General features: G+C 34.1%; 1 protein-coding gene across 1 annotated transcript; it reads left to right on the plus strand.

The window, feature by feature from the left end:
- Positions 1 to 7,516: 7,516 nt before the first annotated feature.
- LOC108224761 (phenylalanine ammonia-lyase-like) lies at positions 7,517 to 14,143 on the plus strand. The gene is made up of 2 exons (XM_017399483.2): positions 7,517 to 8,188; positions 12,208 to 14,143. Exons 1-2 carry the CDS (start codon positions 7,803 to 7,805, stop codon positions 13,955 to 13,957), a joined length of 2,136 nt encoding a protein of 711 aa, XP_017254972.1. The 5' UTR covers positions 7,517 to 7,802; the 3' UTR covers positions 13,958 to 14,143.
- Positions 14,144 to 14,174: the final 31 nt, after the last annotated feature.

The raw sequence follows: 14,174 nt of genomic DNA on the forward strand, positions 1-14,174 counted from the left end.
CGGTTTCCGACAGACTTCAAAATATCGCCGCGGGGGGGGGGGGGGGGGGGGGTTGTTAAGCATCTCAAGCTTGATAATTAGTTATCTGAATGTGTGAATGAGAGCAAAAATTAGAGATATATTGTGTGACACTAATTCTAGGGAGTGGAAATTTTATGATCCTTCTCTAGTGTTGGGACATTTATATTTGTAGTGTTGGCCATGCATGCACTATAGTTATAGTGGCGGCCATGACCCTTACTTCGAAGGGGCATGTGTTGTTAGAAACCTACCATTGAGCCATGTTTATTCTCCTTGTTGTCCTATGTGAAGTGATTGAAATTCTCTTTTCCAGTCCCTTTACCTTTCACGCGCGTATGATTTACAGATTGATATATTTTAAGTCTTTCTATTGTCTTTTGACCTGTGATGACACGTGAATCACCGGCCAAGCTTGTCCATTATCAGGATATGATTCTCAAAACTGTCATCAATATATGATAAGATATGACTTACTAAACATGTCATTGACAAGAATTGGTTTATAAAGAACATGATAATGATCGATAGAAAAAAATAAGTTTTCTCTATAAATGATTTTTGGACTACAAAAGAAAATCATAGTTCCATGATGTTGATTTCGGTAAAAAAGAAGAAAGCAGTGTTATGATCGCATCCACTATAGATTAACGTTAATCAAACACGATAACTAGCACGAAAGCAATGACCACGAATAATTAGCGTGGAAACCCCTCAAGGGATGGTCAAATAACAATTCCAATAAATATGAATTTATTACAAGATTGGAATCACTCCCTCACTCAACACTCTTGTATATAAACACCTCAACTTGATCACAAAAGTCTTCTCTTGTGTATCTCGTACACAACTCTTAAACTTTTGCAATACATAAAAATCGTGCAGATAACTATATTTATAGGCATCAAAAATATTCTTATCCTAATATATTTCGGATCCTATTTCTACCAAAAATAGGATGACCTCAATTAATATAAATAAGATACCTTCTCAAATTGGGATTATTAACTTATTTCGGAATTCAAGCCGGGCCCCAACAAATCCTCCCTCGACTCGAATTTCCTAAAACTACAATTGATTCCGAGAATTTTATATTTTTCCTGGTCTCCATCTTTGTTGCTCCACCATCTAAACAATAGATGTTCTTCTTGTTCATCACCCCTCGTAGAGTCAAGCTCTTTCCTTATACACCTTGCAAATTCGCCATCATCCAACGAATCCGTACCCTCGTGATGCCAACATGTTTAAAGACAACACATTCTCTGATGCATATGGTACATATTTCATATTGAGAGCTTTCTTGATTGTACCATCATGGAGTTTAAGACAAACAATTCCAACTCCTTGAACTTTCATCTTCTCCTCATTCCCCATAATGATATTACCAAGATCTTTATCCGTGCATAAAGCCTCAAACATCACTTGATCCCTACATATGTGCATAGAAACAGCAAAATACATCACCCATTCTGATTTATTCATCACCGAATCAGGAATAGTATCCTCACTCACCATCAAAAACTCTCCATCCTCGATCATATGTGTAGAGTGTGCATCATCATTTTTGTTCTTTCCTTTCAAGTCTTCTTTAAAGTTTGAACTGAACATCTGCATATGACCCATTTCATCACAATAATAGCACTCAACAGTTCTCATATCCTTTTTACTCGGCTGAGATTTACTTCTTCCTTACGGTTCAACGCTCGCGCAACTTCTCCTTCTTTCAGCACTTTTGACAGCTAAAAATGTCTTACCACTTTGGGAAACAACATCATTTATCATTCTCTCATTATCTCTTTATGCCTTAAACACATCATCAAGCGCAAGAGACGTCCTCTCCACTAACAGCATTTACTTGAAATATTTGAAGGACTTCGGTAATGATGACAAAAGCAACATAGCTTGTTCCTTATCTTTTCTCGGCTTATCAATATCAGCCAGCTTACATACTAGCTGATTAAAACAACGAATGTGATAATGAAGATTACTTTCTTCATCCAGTTTTAAAGAGTACAACTCCATCTTCAAATTAAGTCGGTTGGTCAATGACTTCGAAGCATATATGCTGGCTAATTTATCTCATATCTTCTTCGGTGTCGACTCCTTCAACACGTTATATCTCACATCGGGTGCAAGTTCCAGCCTAATTGTACTCGCCGCTCTCTTATGGATTTTGCCCAATCTGTATCACTCATCTCTTTTGACTTTGTCTGCTCCATGACATCATCAAGTCCTTGTTAAATTAATACATCCTTGATGGTTAATTAATTGTTATTGCCACATAGTGAAATCTGTCTTCTCATCATACCTGGGTGCATTAATCCTTAATGATTTCATATATTCCATCAAGCCAAAAAACCAACTCAAGACCAACTACACGCAAACAGCCTACTTCGTGATTGCCTCCTCTTTAACATCCAATATACTTCTCGAACGCAAGTTCTTGATACTAGTTTGTTAAAATCGTATCTACTATAGATTGATGTTAATCAAACACAATAACAAGTATAAAAGGCTGTCGCGTGCCTATCAAATAATAAATATCTAACAAACCTCCTAACTATGTAGTAGGGTAAGTCAGAGTCGTTCCCACAGAGACAAACGTATCAAACACTAGCTATCTTCGATTTAATCCAACTAACAAGTAACACAATAAAAGATGGAGATATAATTAAAATAATACAAATAAAATCTAGAAAATAATTAACTAAAAATATCCAGAATCAAGTATCCCCACTAGCATGAATCAATGCAATTATGATTTTCTCCCCCAATTAATCAGATAAATTACCCAAGAGGAAAGATGCGCCCTATAAAATACCAATAACCTCTTCCGAGTATTAGTGGCTTCTCTAAATTACAATCAAGCCTATTTCCATGGTATCATGCAATTCAGAGACATTAAACACAGCATCCTAACTTCCAAACAATTCTTCTACCTATTTTCATGGAGAAGTTCATGTCCTTATTGGATAAATCACAACCATCTAAATCCAACTTCCGATGGCAGATAGATATTGGTTCAAACAATATACATAATCACGTCTGACCTGTAATTGTTAATTAGCACAACTCAATAAGCAAGAAGAGCAAATAACCTTATCAACCGAAGATCATCGAAAATCATGCATCAACTATAACTAGGGTTCAACTTAACTCCAGAATAAAATCTACTCTACCATAATAAATATAAAAGAAAATAAAGATGGATATTACAATGAATTCTTCAATCCCGAATTCTTGAAGAAGAAGAGCCAAAAGTGTTTTAAACCTAACCTAATTATACAATACAATTCCCCTCTTCTAATCTAATTTATGTCTCTATAAATATATATGATTTTAATGCTTACAAGGAAATACAAATCAGTTTCCCAACCGGAATTGGTTTCTTCAAGGAAAATTCGTAGCTGATAATTCTGGCCTGTTTTTGGGCTGATTCTGTTGGATTTTGGATATTGGACCATCTCTGAATTAAAGAAAATTATCCAAGCTTCGTGTGGGCTGTAAGATCACCCAATTCTGACTTCTAGAACTCAAGATATGGCCCAAATAGTGAGTCATGTGCACGCAATCCAACAAATCCGAATTTCCTTCTAATTGATCTTCAAATAAAGCTCTTTATTCCAATTTCCTCCAACTTTAGGAACTCCTTGCTTCCTACAATAAAATATTAAAATCTAATAAATAAATATCCAATTAAATGCAAAATATAATTAAATATGAGAATAAAATCATCTAGAATATATGTAAATATATACTCTATCAAACATCCCCACACTTACCTTTTGCACGTCCTCGGGCAAATAAAAGAAATAAAAATATCCTAACTAACTAACTAACACCACTTTCGTAGATGACACGATTGCATTGAGCGCATGCAACAAGCCGTTAAACCCCTAGGCAGCCCTAGTAGGACGAGTTTTGTCTCGTGAGGGTTTATAGAAGATATACCCACAAAATCAAATATTTTCTACCAAGTCTCAAGAATGCAACTAATATAAATGCAAACTAAATGAATATGCATAGAACCCAATCATGAAAGCATTAACCTCGTCAACATATAATCTTCAGAATTGCAACAATCAAGAATTTCATCTATCTCACATTTTAGTCATGCAACTCTTCCACTGCAAGTACGGAGTGAATCGTGTGTGCTTAACATGCTCTCTTATGAAACAAAACAGAGACCAACAAACTTCAACAGAGTCTTAAACATGAGTCGTTAATCAGAATGATGCTTAAACACTTTATTACATTATAGTCAACTATAGCTTAGGGTCACAAAGGAATTTCTATGCCTCTCTTATATTTTTTCTTATACATAATTCTTTTCTTCTTCTTTTTTCCGCATACTCGGTCTAGGGTTGGGACGCTTCTCAGGATAAGTGAGTTACGACCACCATAAGACTTTGCAAGCTTATTTTTTTTCTCCTTTATTTTTTTTTAGTCAAGTAATTCTCCAGTAACCAAAGGTTGTGAAAAGTCACCAAGAAATTTTATTTCTAGTACATCACTTAATACCAGCACATGTACATGGATCGTCCCTTTCACATGACATTATATTGCCACCATTGATTTCAAAGGAGTACTCAATATTTTATTTTTAATATTTTATTTTTTTTAGAAAGTCATATACATCCCATTTATCCCCCAAATCTAAGATTTACATACTCTAAGCTCAAAAGAGAATAGTCAAAATTCTACGCCCGACTCATAGGAAAGACTCAAGAATTAAGCTAGCTTATGTCTCGTCTCTAGATCATTTTATAGTGTAATTAAAATTTCCGCACAAATAATTTCTAAGCATGCAAGACATCACATATGATTAAGACTACTAGCCAAGAAATTATGCAAACAATTAACGTAGAAATCCCTCGACGGAGGATAAAACCACAAATCCACTAAATATGGATGTGTTACAAGATGGGAGCAGGGCCGGCTCAACTCAATATGAGGCCCTAACCAAGATTTTAATGGAGGCCTTTTCTTATATATATAAAAAGAAAATTCTCTTTTATTTAATATATAAATTTATATATTATTTATAATAATTTTTTATGTAATACTCATTTTTTATATTTGAAATAGTTTATATTTTGGATTCTTATAGATAATTATACATATATTTTTTTATGAGAACATTAATAATTATATTTATATTATACACAAAATTTATACATCATTTATATATATAATTATTTTTTTAAGTTAATTTGTATATTAATATAACATTTAAACTAATCAAATTTTTAAAGAGTACTATAGCAGAAAAGATAGAAATCACATAATTTATAATAACCTAAAACTTATGAAAAAGAATATATATTATTTATATAAACAGTATATATATTAAATTTATTAAGTTCTTACACATATCAATGAAAAATTCAAAATCATTTGTTTCATCTAATTCTCATTTTTCTAAACTTATCTTATTTATATTACTAATATTATATATATATATATATATAAATATATAAAGTAAAATAATTTATATTTATTTTAAATATTTATTTTCATAAATACAAATCAAAATTTAACTATTATAACCTAAACATATATAGAATACTATAAAAAAAATTGAGGCCCTTCCAGGACTTGGGGGCCCTAAGCAACCGCTTAGTTGGCTTCAGTGTTGAGCCGGCCCTGGATGGGAGTCGCTCCCTCATAACACTCTTGTATACAAACACCTCAACCTGATCATAAAGTTTTCTCTTGTGTACGTATCACTCACACAAACTCCCTAGCTTTTGCAATATATATAAAACTTCTACAAATAATTAAATTTATAGGCATCACGAATATTCTAGTCCTAATATATTTTAAATCCTAGTTGTGAATATTATTTTTCTTATCTTGAATAAGATCCTTTCACAATTAATATTTCTACTGAAATAAAAATAATTCAATTACCATAAATAAGATATCTTCTAATTTATTCTTAATTTAGGTAGAAATTTAGGATGGGTCCTAACACGCAGACATGAAGAGCGGTCTTATGTAGTAAGCGTATAGCTTCTGAGACGAGCTGTGGACTTTGGTCGTATATGGAAATTATGAGTTGATAAATTTTTAATATTTTGGAGTCTTGTACTCCCTGTCACTCGCATTTCTTTACATTTTTCGTTTTGGGTGTTCTATTCAATTCTTTACATTTCAAAACTTACCAAAAATGATTAATGGGTCTCACCACTTCTCTACTTTTCTTTCCTTTTCACACTACTTTTACTCCACTATCTTCTTTTTATACATTAAAAATCAATGAGTCCCACCACTTCAACCACGTTTCTTCCTCTTTTTCACTACTTTATACATATTTCTTAACATCCGTGCCCAACCCATTCGATAAGAAATGGGAGGGACGAAGGGAGTACAATTTATGATTGATGGAGTCCTGGAACAAAAAGAGTTGACTCGGGGGATTCATTGATGAAAAATCAAAATATGGGTCCTCAATTCCTAGTAGGCTACGTAGGTGGATTACATTGCTATTTATTTGCTCATATAAGCATGCACGTAACCAAAGAGTGTGTTCTCACGTATATTATTCATGATTTTTTGGACTACGGTCGCTCAATAACAATCACATTTTCAGTGAGTTATTGAATTTTATTGTATTATATTCATTAATAATAATAATGTAAATTATATATATAAAAATAATAGATCAAAACAAAAATAAGTTGTTATTATACGCTGATGTGGCCACCTCTTATATTAGCACCTCTTCCTCAAGTGCGGGCCTGATGACGGTCGTCTAAAGAAAAATTAATTTTCGACGCAATAAAGTTGGTTATAACTGGGATCGACCTCATTAAGGCGATCAACACACCAAAAAATATGTGCATATATAGTATATAATGATAAATTTATACATTTATATATTTATTACATTTGAATTGATTGTGTTCTTAATTTTAAAATAATGTTTTTGATTATGTTATTATATTGTATGAATGTATATAAATTTCTTCTTTACAATCTTGAAAAATAGGACACGGTTTTTAAAATTTATCCTGGGCACTCAAATCTTTAAGTCCGGGCCTGGTTATAATCATTGATTAAATTGAACTCGTAAAATATTATGTAAAATTGGTCGAATCTGCAAAATATTGTGCTTCGATGATGTTGCCTATATTGGTTGGCTATAATTTAAAAATAGTATGTTATTAATATTTTAAATGATTAAAATAGAAAATATTTATTTAATATGATAATAAATGATGTGCAATTTTTCTACAAATTTTTTACACTTCCGTAGAAATTCGACAAATATAATCATAATAGAAGATTTGTTATAATTATTATTATAACAACAGATGAATATGACTGATGTGATTTTTTCATAATATTGATTATATTTTTTTTATTTTTAAATATGTCAACTCATATTTTAGGTTGAGTTGGACGTCCAAAGAGGGATGTCCACGTGGCAGACGGTTGAGTGGGGAAAGAAAGATCAAGAGAGGAGGCCAACTAACACCCCCCGCTTCCCACCCAACACTCTTTGCTTTGCTTTGCTACTCTCTCCCAACGTAAGTAATGAGTTGAAGAAAGAGAGACACACACAACACGTACAGATGTTGTTGTTTGATGTATCCCTATCTTATTCTCAGCATCAAACCCCTCTCTTTCTCCTTGTCTCACCTCTCTCTCCCTATTTAAACTAACCATCTTTATCATGCTTTCAATCACACTCTCTCTCTCCCTCGATCTCTCTCTCTCTCTCTCTCAAACAAAAACAAAATCAACCCTTTTTGTTGTTTATTTATAATATAATTGTGATGGGGGATGGTGAGAATAAATACGGAAATGGGAATGGACATGTAGGAGTGTTGATGGATATGGATGATCCCCTCAACTGGGGGAGGGCTGCAGAGTCATTGAAAGGGAGCCATGTGGAAGAGGTGAAGAGGATGGTGGAGGCGTACAGGAAAGAGCTAGTCCGTGTGGGAGGAGAGGAGCTGACAGTAGGGGAGGTGGCCGCGGTGGCGCGTGGAGTGAAAGTGGTGGTGTGTGAGAGTAGAGCAAGTGGGGTGAGGGAAAGTAGTGAGTGGGTGATGGAAAGCATGAGAAAGGGGACGGATAGCTATGGGGTGACCACTGGTTTTGGTGCAACATCTCATAGGAGGACTAAACAAGGGGCTGCACTGCAGAAGGAACTTATTAGGTACTCCCTCTCTTTTTCATCTTAACTACATGCCTTCATTTCATATCATCTATCTCGTGACAAAACAACTACTCCTACTAGATCATTCATTGTGTCCATAAACCTCATCTTCCTACTACATGCTGTATAACAAAGACATGGAGTGTGGAATATGCAAATATGGATGGAATTAAAATTAAAATTAAGTCACTTAGAGTATCTCCGACCATGAAGAACCATTAGCTAAAATCGGCCATGAAGAACCATTAGCTAAAATCTTGGTTGACATATCAAAAATAAAAAACTATAATCGATCTCTTCAAGAAATCACACTCCAACCAAACCCACCCTTGTTTATAATTTTAGTTAAAATGACTATATTTATCAAACCTTTACGAGTAACCGGGTGTTGGCCTTGTTATTACTGTATCCAATGTCCTAAATATCATGATCCTAAATAATGCCCCTAGATATTGTTTATTAACGCTATATTGTGTAGGCGTATTGAATATTCATGAAAAAGGCTACATCGTCTTGTGTTTAGTTAGAGTTAACCTAACAGAATGCTAGTTTATGTAGCGTCTCGTTAGGTTAACCATAATAGGAACGCTACATCATATAGTGTTTTGCTCGGTTAAAACAACAAAACGCTACACAATCTGGTGTTTTCTTCCCAAATTAAAAACGAAGATTATCAGAGGTTAATAAATGATATTTAGGACCATCCTTTTCAACTCTGGGCATTACTTCCGGATTTTGTGAGATCTGGGATCATTTACTTCAAATACATGTGTTTCCATTATAATTACTATATTCATTGGCTATATATTAAATATAGTATATTGTTATTATTTCAAATTGTTATAAATGAAATATATTGTATTAATATGATAATTGATGACGTAACATTTGTTACAGATCTATAGTGGTTTTGAAATATAGTCATCCATGGAAGATTGACTAAAATTACAAATAAATGAAGAGTATATATTTATGAAATTATTTATATTTTTTATTTTGGTATGCCGACTCATTTTTTAGCTAGAGATTTAAATGCTTGGAGTTGCTTTTAGAAGTTCAGCTTATTTAAAAAAATATAAATTAGTTTTTGATAGATAAATTAGAATTTTAAAAATTCAACTAATTTAACCGATTAACTTCAATTTTTTAATTTGAATGGGAATAGACTTATTGATAATATTAAAAAAATAATTTATAATATTTTTTTGATTATATCATTAATTTTCATATCTAACAAGGTGTAAATTATCAATAAGTCTATCCCCATTGATAATCAAAACTTGTTCTTCCTCGTTTGCATATGAGTTCTTTGAAAAGTTATGCGACAAGGAGCTAGTAGACAGCAAGGGGCCTCATAAATATTTTTAAGAATCATACGGATGATTCGGTGATGAATCTAAATGAGTACATTTAAAATGATTAGTATTTTAAAGATAGAAGGATGCCCTATCTTGATTAAAAAAAATGAGAAAAGGTTATGAATATCAGAAATTGAATTCCAAATACCTTTTTTTTTTAGAATGAATTCCAAATACCTGAATATAATATTCTTAAAAAAAATGACCTTCAATATCGCATGGGGTTAAATGTTTGGGATGTAGTGTTTTGAAAGTGATCTTACATGGACTTGGTTTAAAACGCTGGATAAACCTAATGTTATATTATGTGGCATTACATTTTTAGAATTTTATGTGTTTTTCTTATGAACTTGGGCTGAAATAAGGAAGGGGTTTTATATCAAAATGCACATCGAACTCGTTAAAATGTATCAAGTACCTATCCAATCTCCAAGACGACTCATTTAACGTACTAAAATCATTATTATATATATATATATCAGGCTGTTAGTTTTTTTTAATCTCTGAACATAGTTTGGGATATCCTGACTATACGCAGACAATACTTCGGTCAAGGTCTCTCGAATCATTTATATATAAATGTATGAGATAAATAGCCTCTCAAATCTATGAGCAGTCCCTGGAGGTTCCACAAAACCAGTCTAAACTCAGGTGTTTTTCTACCCATTTCCATGTTCTTGTTACACTAGTAATAAATCAATAATTCAGGAAGCATAGTGTTAATGAAAGTAAGTCGCTCAGTTTCACTGGGTGATAAACAATTTGGGATAATAATCATGTGCTCAGTTTCACTGGGTGATAAACAATTTGAGATAATAATCATGTTGAGGGGTGTTAACACAAGTCGATAAAATACTTTCATTAAGAGATTAAATAAATTAACAGCCTGATATATATAATGATTTTAGTATGTTAAATGAGTCGTCGTGAAAATTGGGTAGGTACTTGATACATTTTAACGAGTTCGGTGGGCACTTTGATATAAAACCCAATAAGGAATAAACGTCCATTGTGTAGCGTTTTAATATATATATATATATATATATATATATATATATATATATAAGTTACACGATGTAAAGTTATAGAATGAGATTTAAGACATATTTTTTGGATGTGATATTTGCGACATTAATTATTATTTGAAATTGCGTTACTGAGGGACAATACCAAAAAACCAGAGTAAGATATTTTTAAGAAATCTCACTAAAATAATAACAATTCTTGGTCTTTAATGTTGAGAACCAGGCTTATATATAACTTAGGCCATCTCCGATAATTCTATTCTAAAACAAGTTTATCTTTATATTTTCGCTTTATATCACCACTAGATCTCCAACCATTGCTCTAGATATTACTTCAAAATTAGCAATTACACCCATTTTAACTGCTTTTTTAAGAGAGATGCACAAAAACAATATTTACATTTATTGAGGTGTTTATTTGAATACTTTTACATAGCTACCCCTCTTAATGTCAAACTAAACTACTATTTGTATTGCATAGAAAATATTAGCTGCACTAATGAGGGGTAAAATTGAAATTCACCTACCAACTACCAAATAATGTATGAAAACAAAAAAAAATCACTTATTTTGGGACAACAACTAAATTTTAAAAAGGCTATTAAAAAGCGACGGAGGGAGTATATAAATATTTTATATATACCTGCATACAATTACACCTACACAAAAATTCCATATCTCAAAACATGTATAAAATCAAATAGTTGATTAGTTAATAATGAATGGAGACAAATTTTAAATTTTGACCCTATAATTAAAAATAAAGTTGTCTTTGAAGGCATCGGAGATGCCCTTGTATCGCATACATACCACTGCAATGTACTCCCTCCGTCCCCCTGAGTTGTATACATTGGGGGACGGGGACGCGGCACGGACTTTAATGCTCCTGTAGAGTGTAGTTGTGTAATTTATTTTTAAAATTTTCTTTTTCTGAATTAAAGTTTGGATGTTATATTTTTATTCAGGAAAAGAAAATCTCAAAAATAAGTTACGGAACTATATTTTATAAGAGCATTGAAATGCGTGTCGAGCAGTTGAAAAAAACGTATACAATTAAATGGGACAGAGGGAGTACAGCACAACGCATGCCTGCAAAATAGCAGGGAGTAAAAGTAGTGTGAAAAAGGAGAAAAAGTTGGGTAATAGTGGGACTCATCGACTATTTTTGATAAGTTTTAAAATGTAAAGAATTGGATGAAACATCCAAAAAAAATTGTAAAGAATCTGGTGGGACGGAAGGAGTAGCTTGGATCCAGTTTTATTACTAGATGAAGATACAATGGACTGAAGAATATCAAAATAGTAATATGGTAAATCTCAGGATATCAAAATTCCGTGCACTATAAAATATAATCCAATATTTATTAATATCTTAACTGTGTCAGTTCCCATATTTGTAAATTGTCTACAATCCAAGACCAAGAAATTAAGAGCCACTGATGTACTGTTCATAGATGTATTATTCATTTCTGACTTGTCGTCTGCCTCTGGTACTAGTTCCACTGGGGGAGAATTTTGGGGTTTACAACACTAACTGACTGAAATTTGAAATAATATTTCAATGTGTTGATTAGGCATATGAATGAAATATAAGCTTTCTGCATAACACACTAAGGAGTCCCATAATCCTTGCCAGGTTCTTGAATGCTGGAGTATTTGGAAACGGAACAGAGACAAGCCACACATTGCCTTATTCAGCAACAAGAGCTGCAATGCTTGTGAGGATCAACACTCTACTGCAGGGATACTCCGGCATTCGATTCGAGATATTACAGGCCATTACTAAGCTGCTCAATAACAACATAACTCCATGCTTGCCACTTCGAGGAACCATCACCGCATCAGGTGACCTCGTCCCTTTGTCGTACATTGCAGGCCTTTTGACAGGTCGCGCCAACTCCAAGTGTGTGGGGCCAACAGGGGAATTCCTCAACCCTGCTAAGGCCTTTCAGGTGGCTGGCATTGATGGCGGCTTCTTCGAGTTGCAGCCCAAGGAGGGGCTAGCATTAGTCAATGGAACAGCAGTGGGTTCAGGGCTGGCTTCTTTGGTCCTTTTCGAGAGTAATGTGCTGGCCCTTCTATCAGAAGTTCTGTCAGCCATTTTTTGTGAAGTTATGCAAGGGAAACCAGAGTTTACTGATCACTTGACGCATAAGTTGAAGCACCATCCGGGTCAGATAGAAGCTGCAGCAATAATGGAACACATATTAGATGGGAGTTGTTATGTTAAAGAAGCAAAAAAGTTGCATGAACTGGACTCTCTTCTGAAGCCTAAACAAGACAGGTATGCTCTTCGGACTTCACCACAATGGCTTGGTCCTCAGATTGAAGTCATTCGGGCATCAACCAAGTCCATTGAGCGCGAGATCAATTCAGTAAATGATAATCCTTTGATTGATGTTTCAAGAAGCAAGGCATTGCATGGAGGAAATTTTCAAGGCACCCCAATTGGCGTGTCGATGGACAATACTAGATTAGCGGTAGCTTCCATTGGAAAACTCATGTTTGCTCAATTTTCAGAGCTTGTTAATGATTTCTACAACAATGGTCTGCCCTCAAATCTCTCTGGGGGACGAAATCCAAGTTTGGATTATGGCTTTAAGGGCGCTGAAATTGCAATGGCATCATACTGTTCTGAGCTCCAGTTTCTTGCGAATCCAGTGACAACCCATGTTCAAAGTGCTGAACAACACAACCAGGATGTGAACTCTCTAGGATTGATATCTTCACGTAAAACAGGCGAGGCGGTTGATATATTGAAGCTCATGTCAGCTACTTATCTGATTGCTCTTTGTCAAGCTATAGATTTGAGACACCTAGAGGAGAATCTGAAAAGTGCTGTGAAGAACACAGTGAGCCAGATAGCTAAGAAGGTACTAATTATAGGGGTGAATGGAGAACTCCATCCTTCAAGATTCTGTGAGAAGGATTTGCTTAAAGTGGTGGATCACGAATACGTCTTCGCCTATATAGATGATCCGTGCAATGCTGCATACCCGCTGATGCAGAAGCTAAGGCAAGTCCTTGTTGATCATGCACTGATCAACACTCAAGGTTCGAACAAATCGGGTACTTCAATTTTCTTAAAGATTGAATCATTTGAGGAAGAACTAAGGAGTCTGTTGCCCAAAGAAGTGGAGAGTGCAAGAAGTGCATTCGAGAGCGGAAATCTGACAATCCCCAATAGAATCAAGGAGTGCAGATCTTACCCGTTATACAAATTTGTGAGGGAAGATTTAGGAGCAGAGTATTTGACAGGAGACAAATTAAGATCACCAGGAGAGGAATTCGATAAAGTTTTTACAGCCATTTGTGAGGGAAAGATTATTGATCCATTATTCGACTGTCTCAAGGACTGGGATGGGACTCCCCTTCCTATTTCTTAGCTATTCCCCGCCTTTGTGTAAGTTAGCTTCTCTGCTTTCTGTAACAAAAACATCCAGTTATTCATTTATCTGTAATAATAAATAGTTTTATTTGAAACCAAAATGTATAAACTTCTATTCATACTAATCACCAATGATCAATTGCAACTCAATTTGCCTTTATTTAATGCATAAGTTATGCTTCAGCCCCGTCTGACTGCCCAGCTTCAAAAAGAAG

The sequence above is a fragment of the Daucus carota genome, chromosome 6 (assembly GCF_001625215.2).
Source record: "Daucus carota subsp. sativus chromosome 6, DH1 v3.0, whole genome shotgun sequence".
Taxonomy (NCBI): Eukaryota; Viridiplantae; Streptophyta; class Magnoliopsida; order Apiales; family Apiaceae; genus Daucus; species Daucus carota.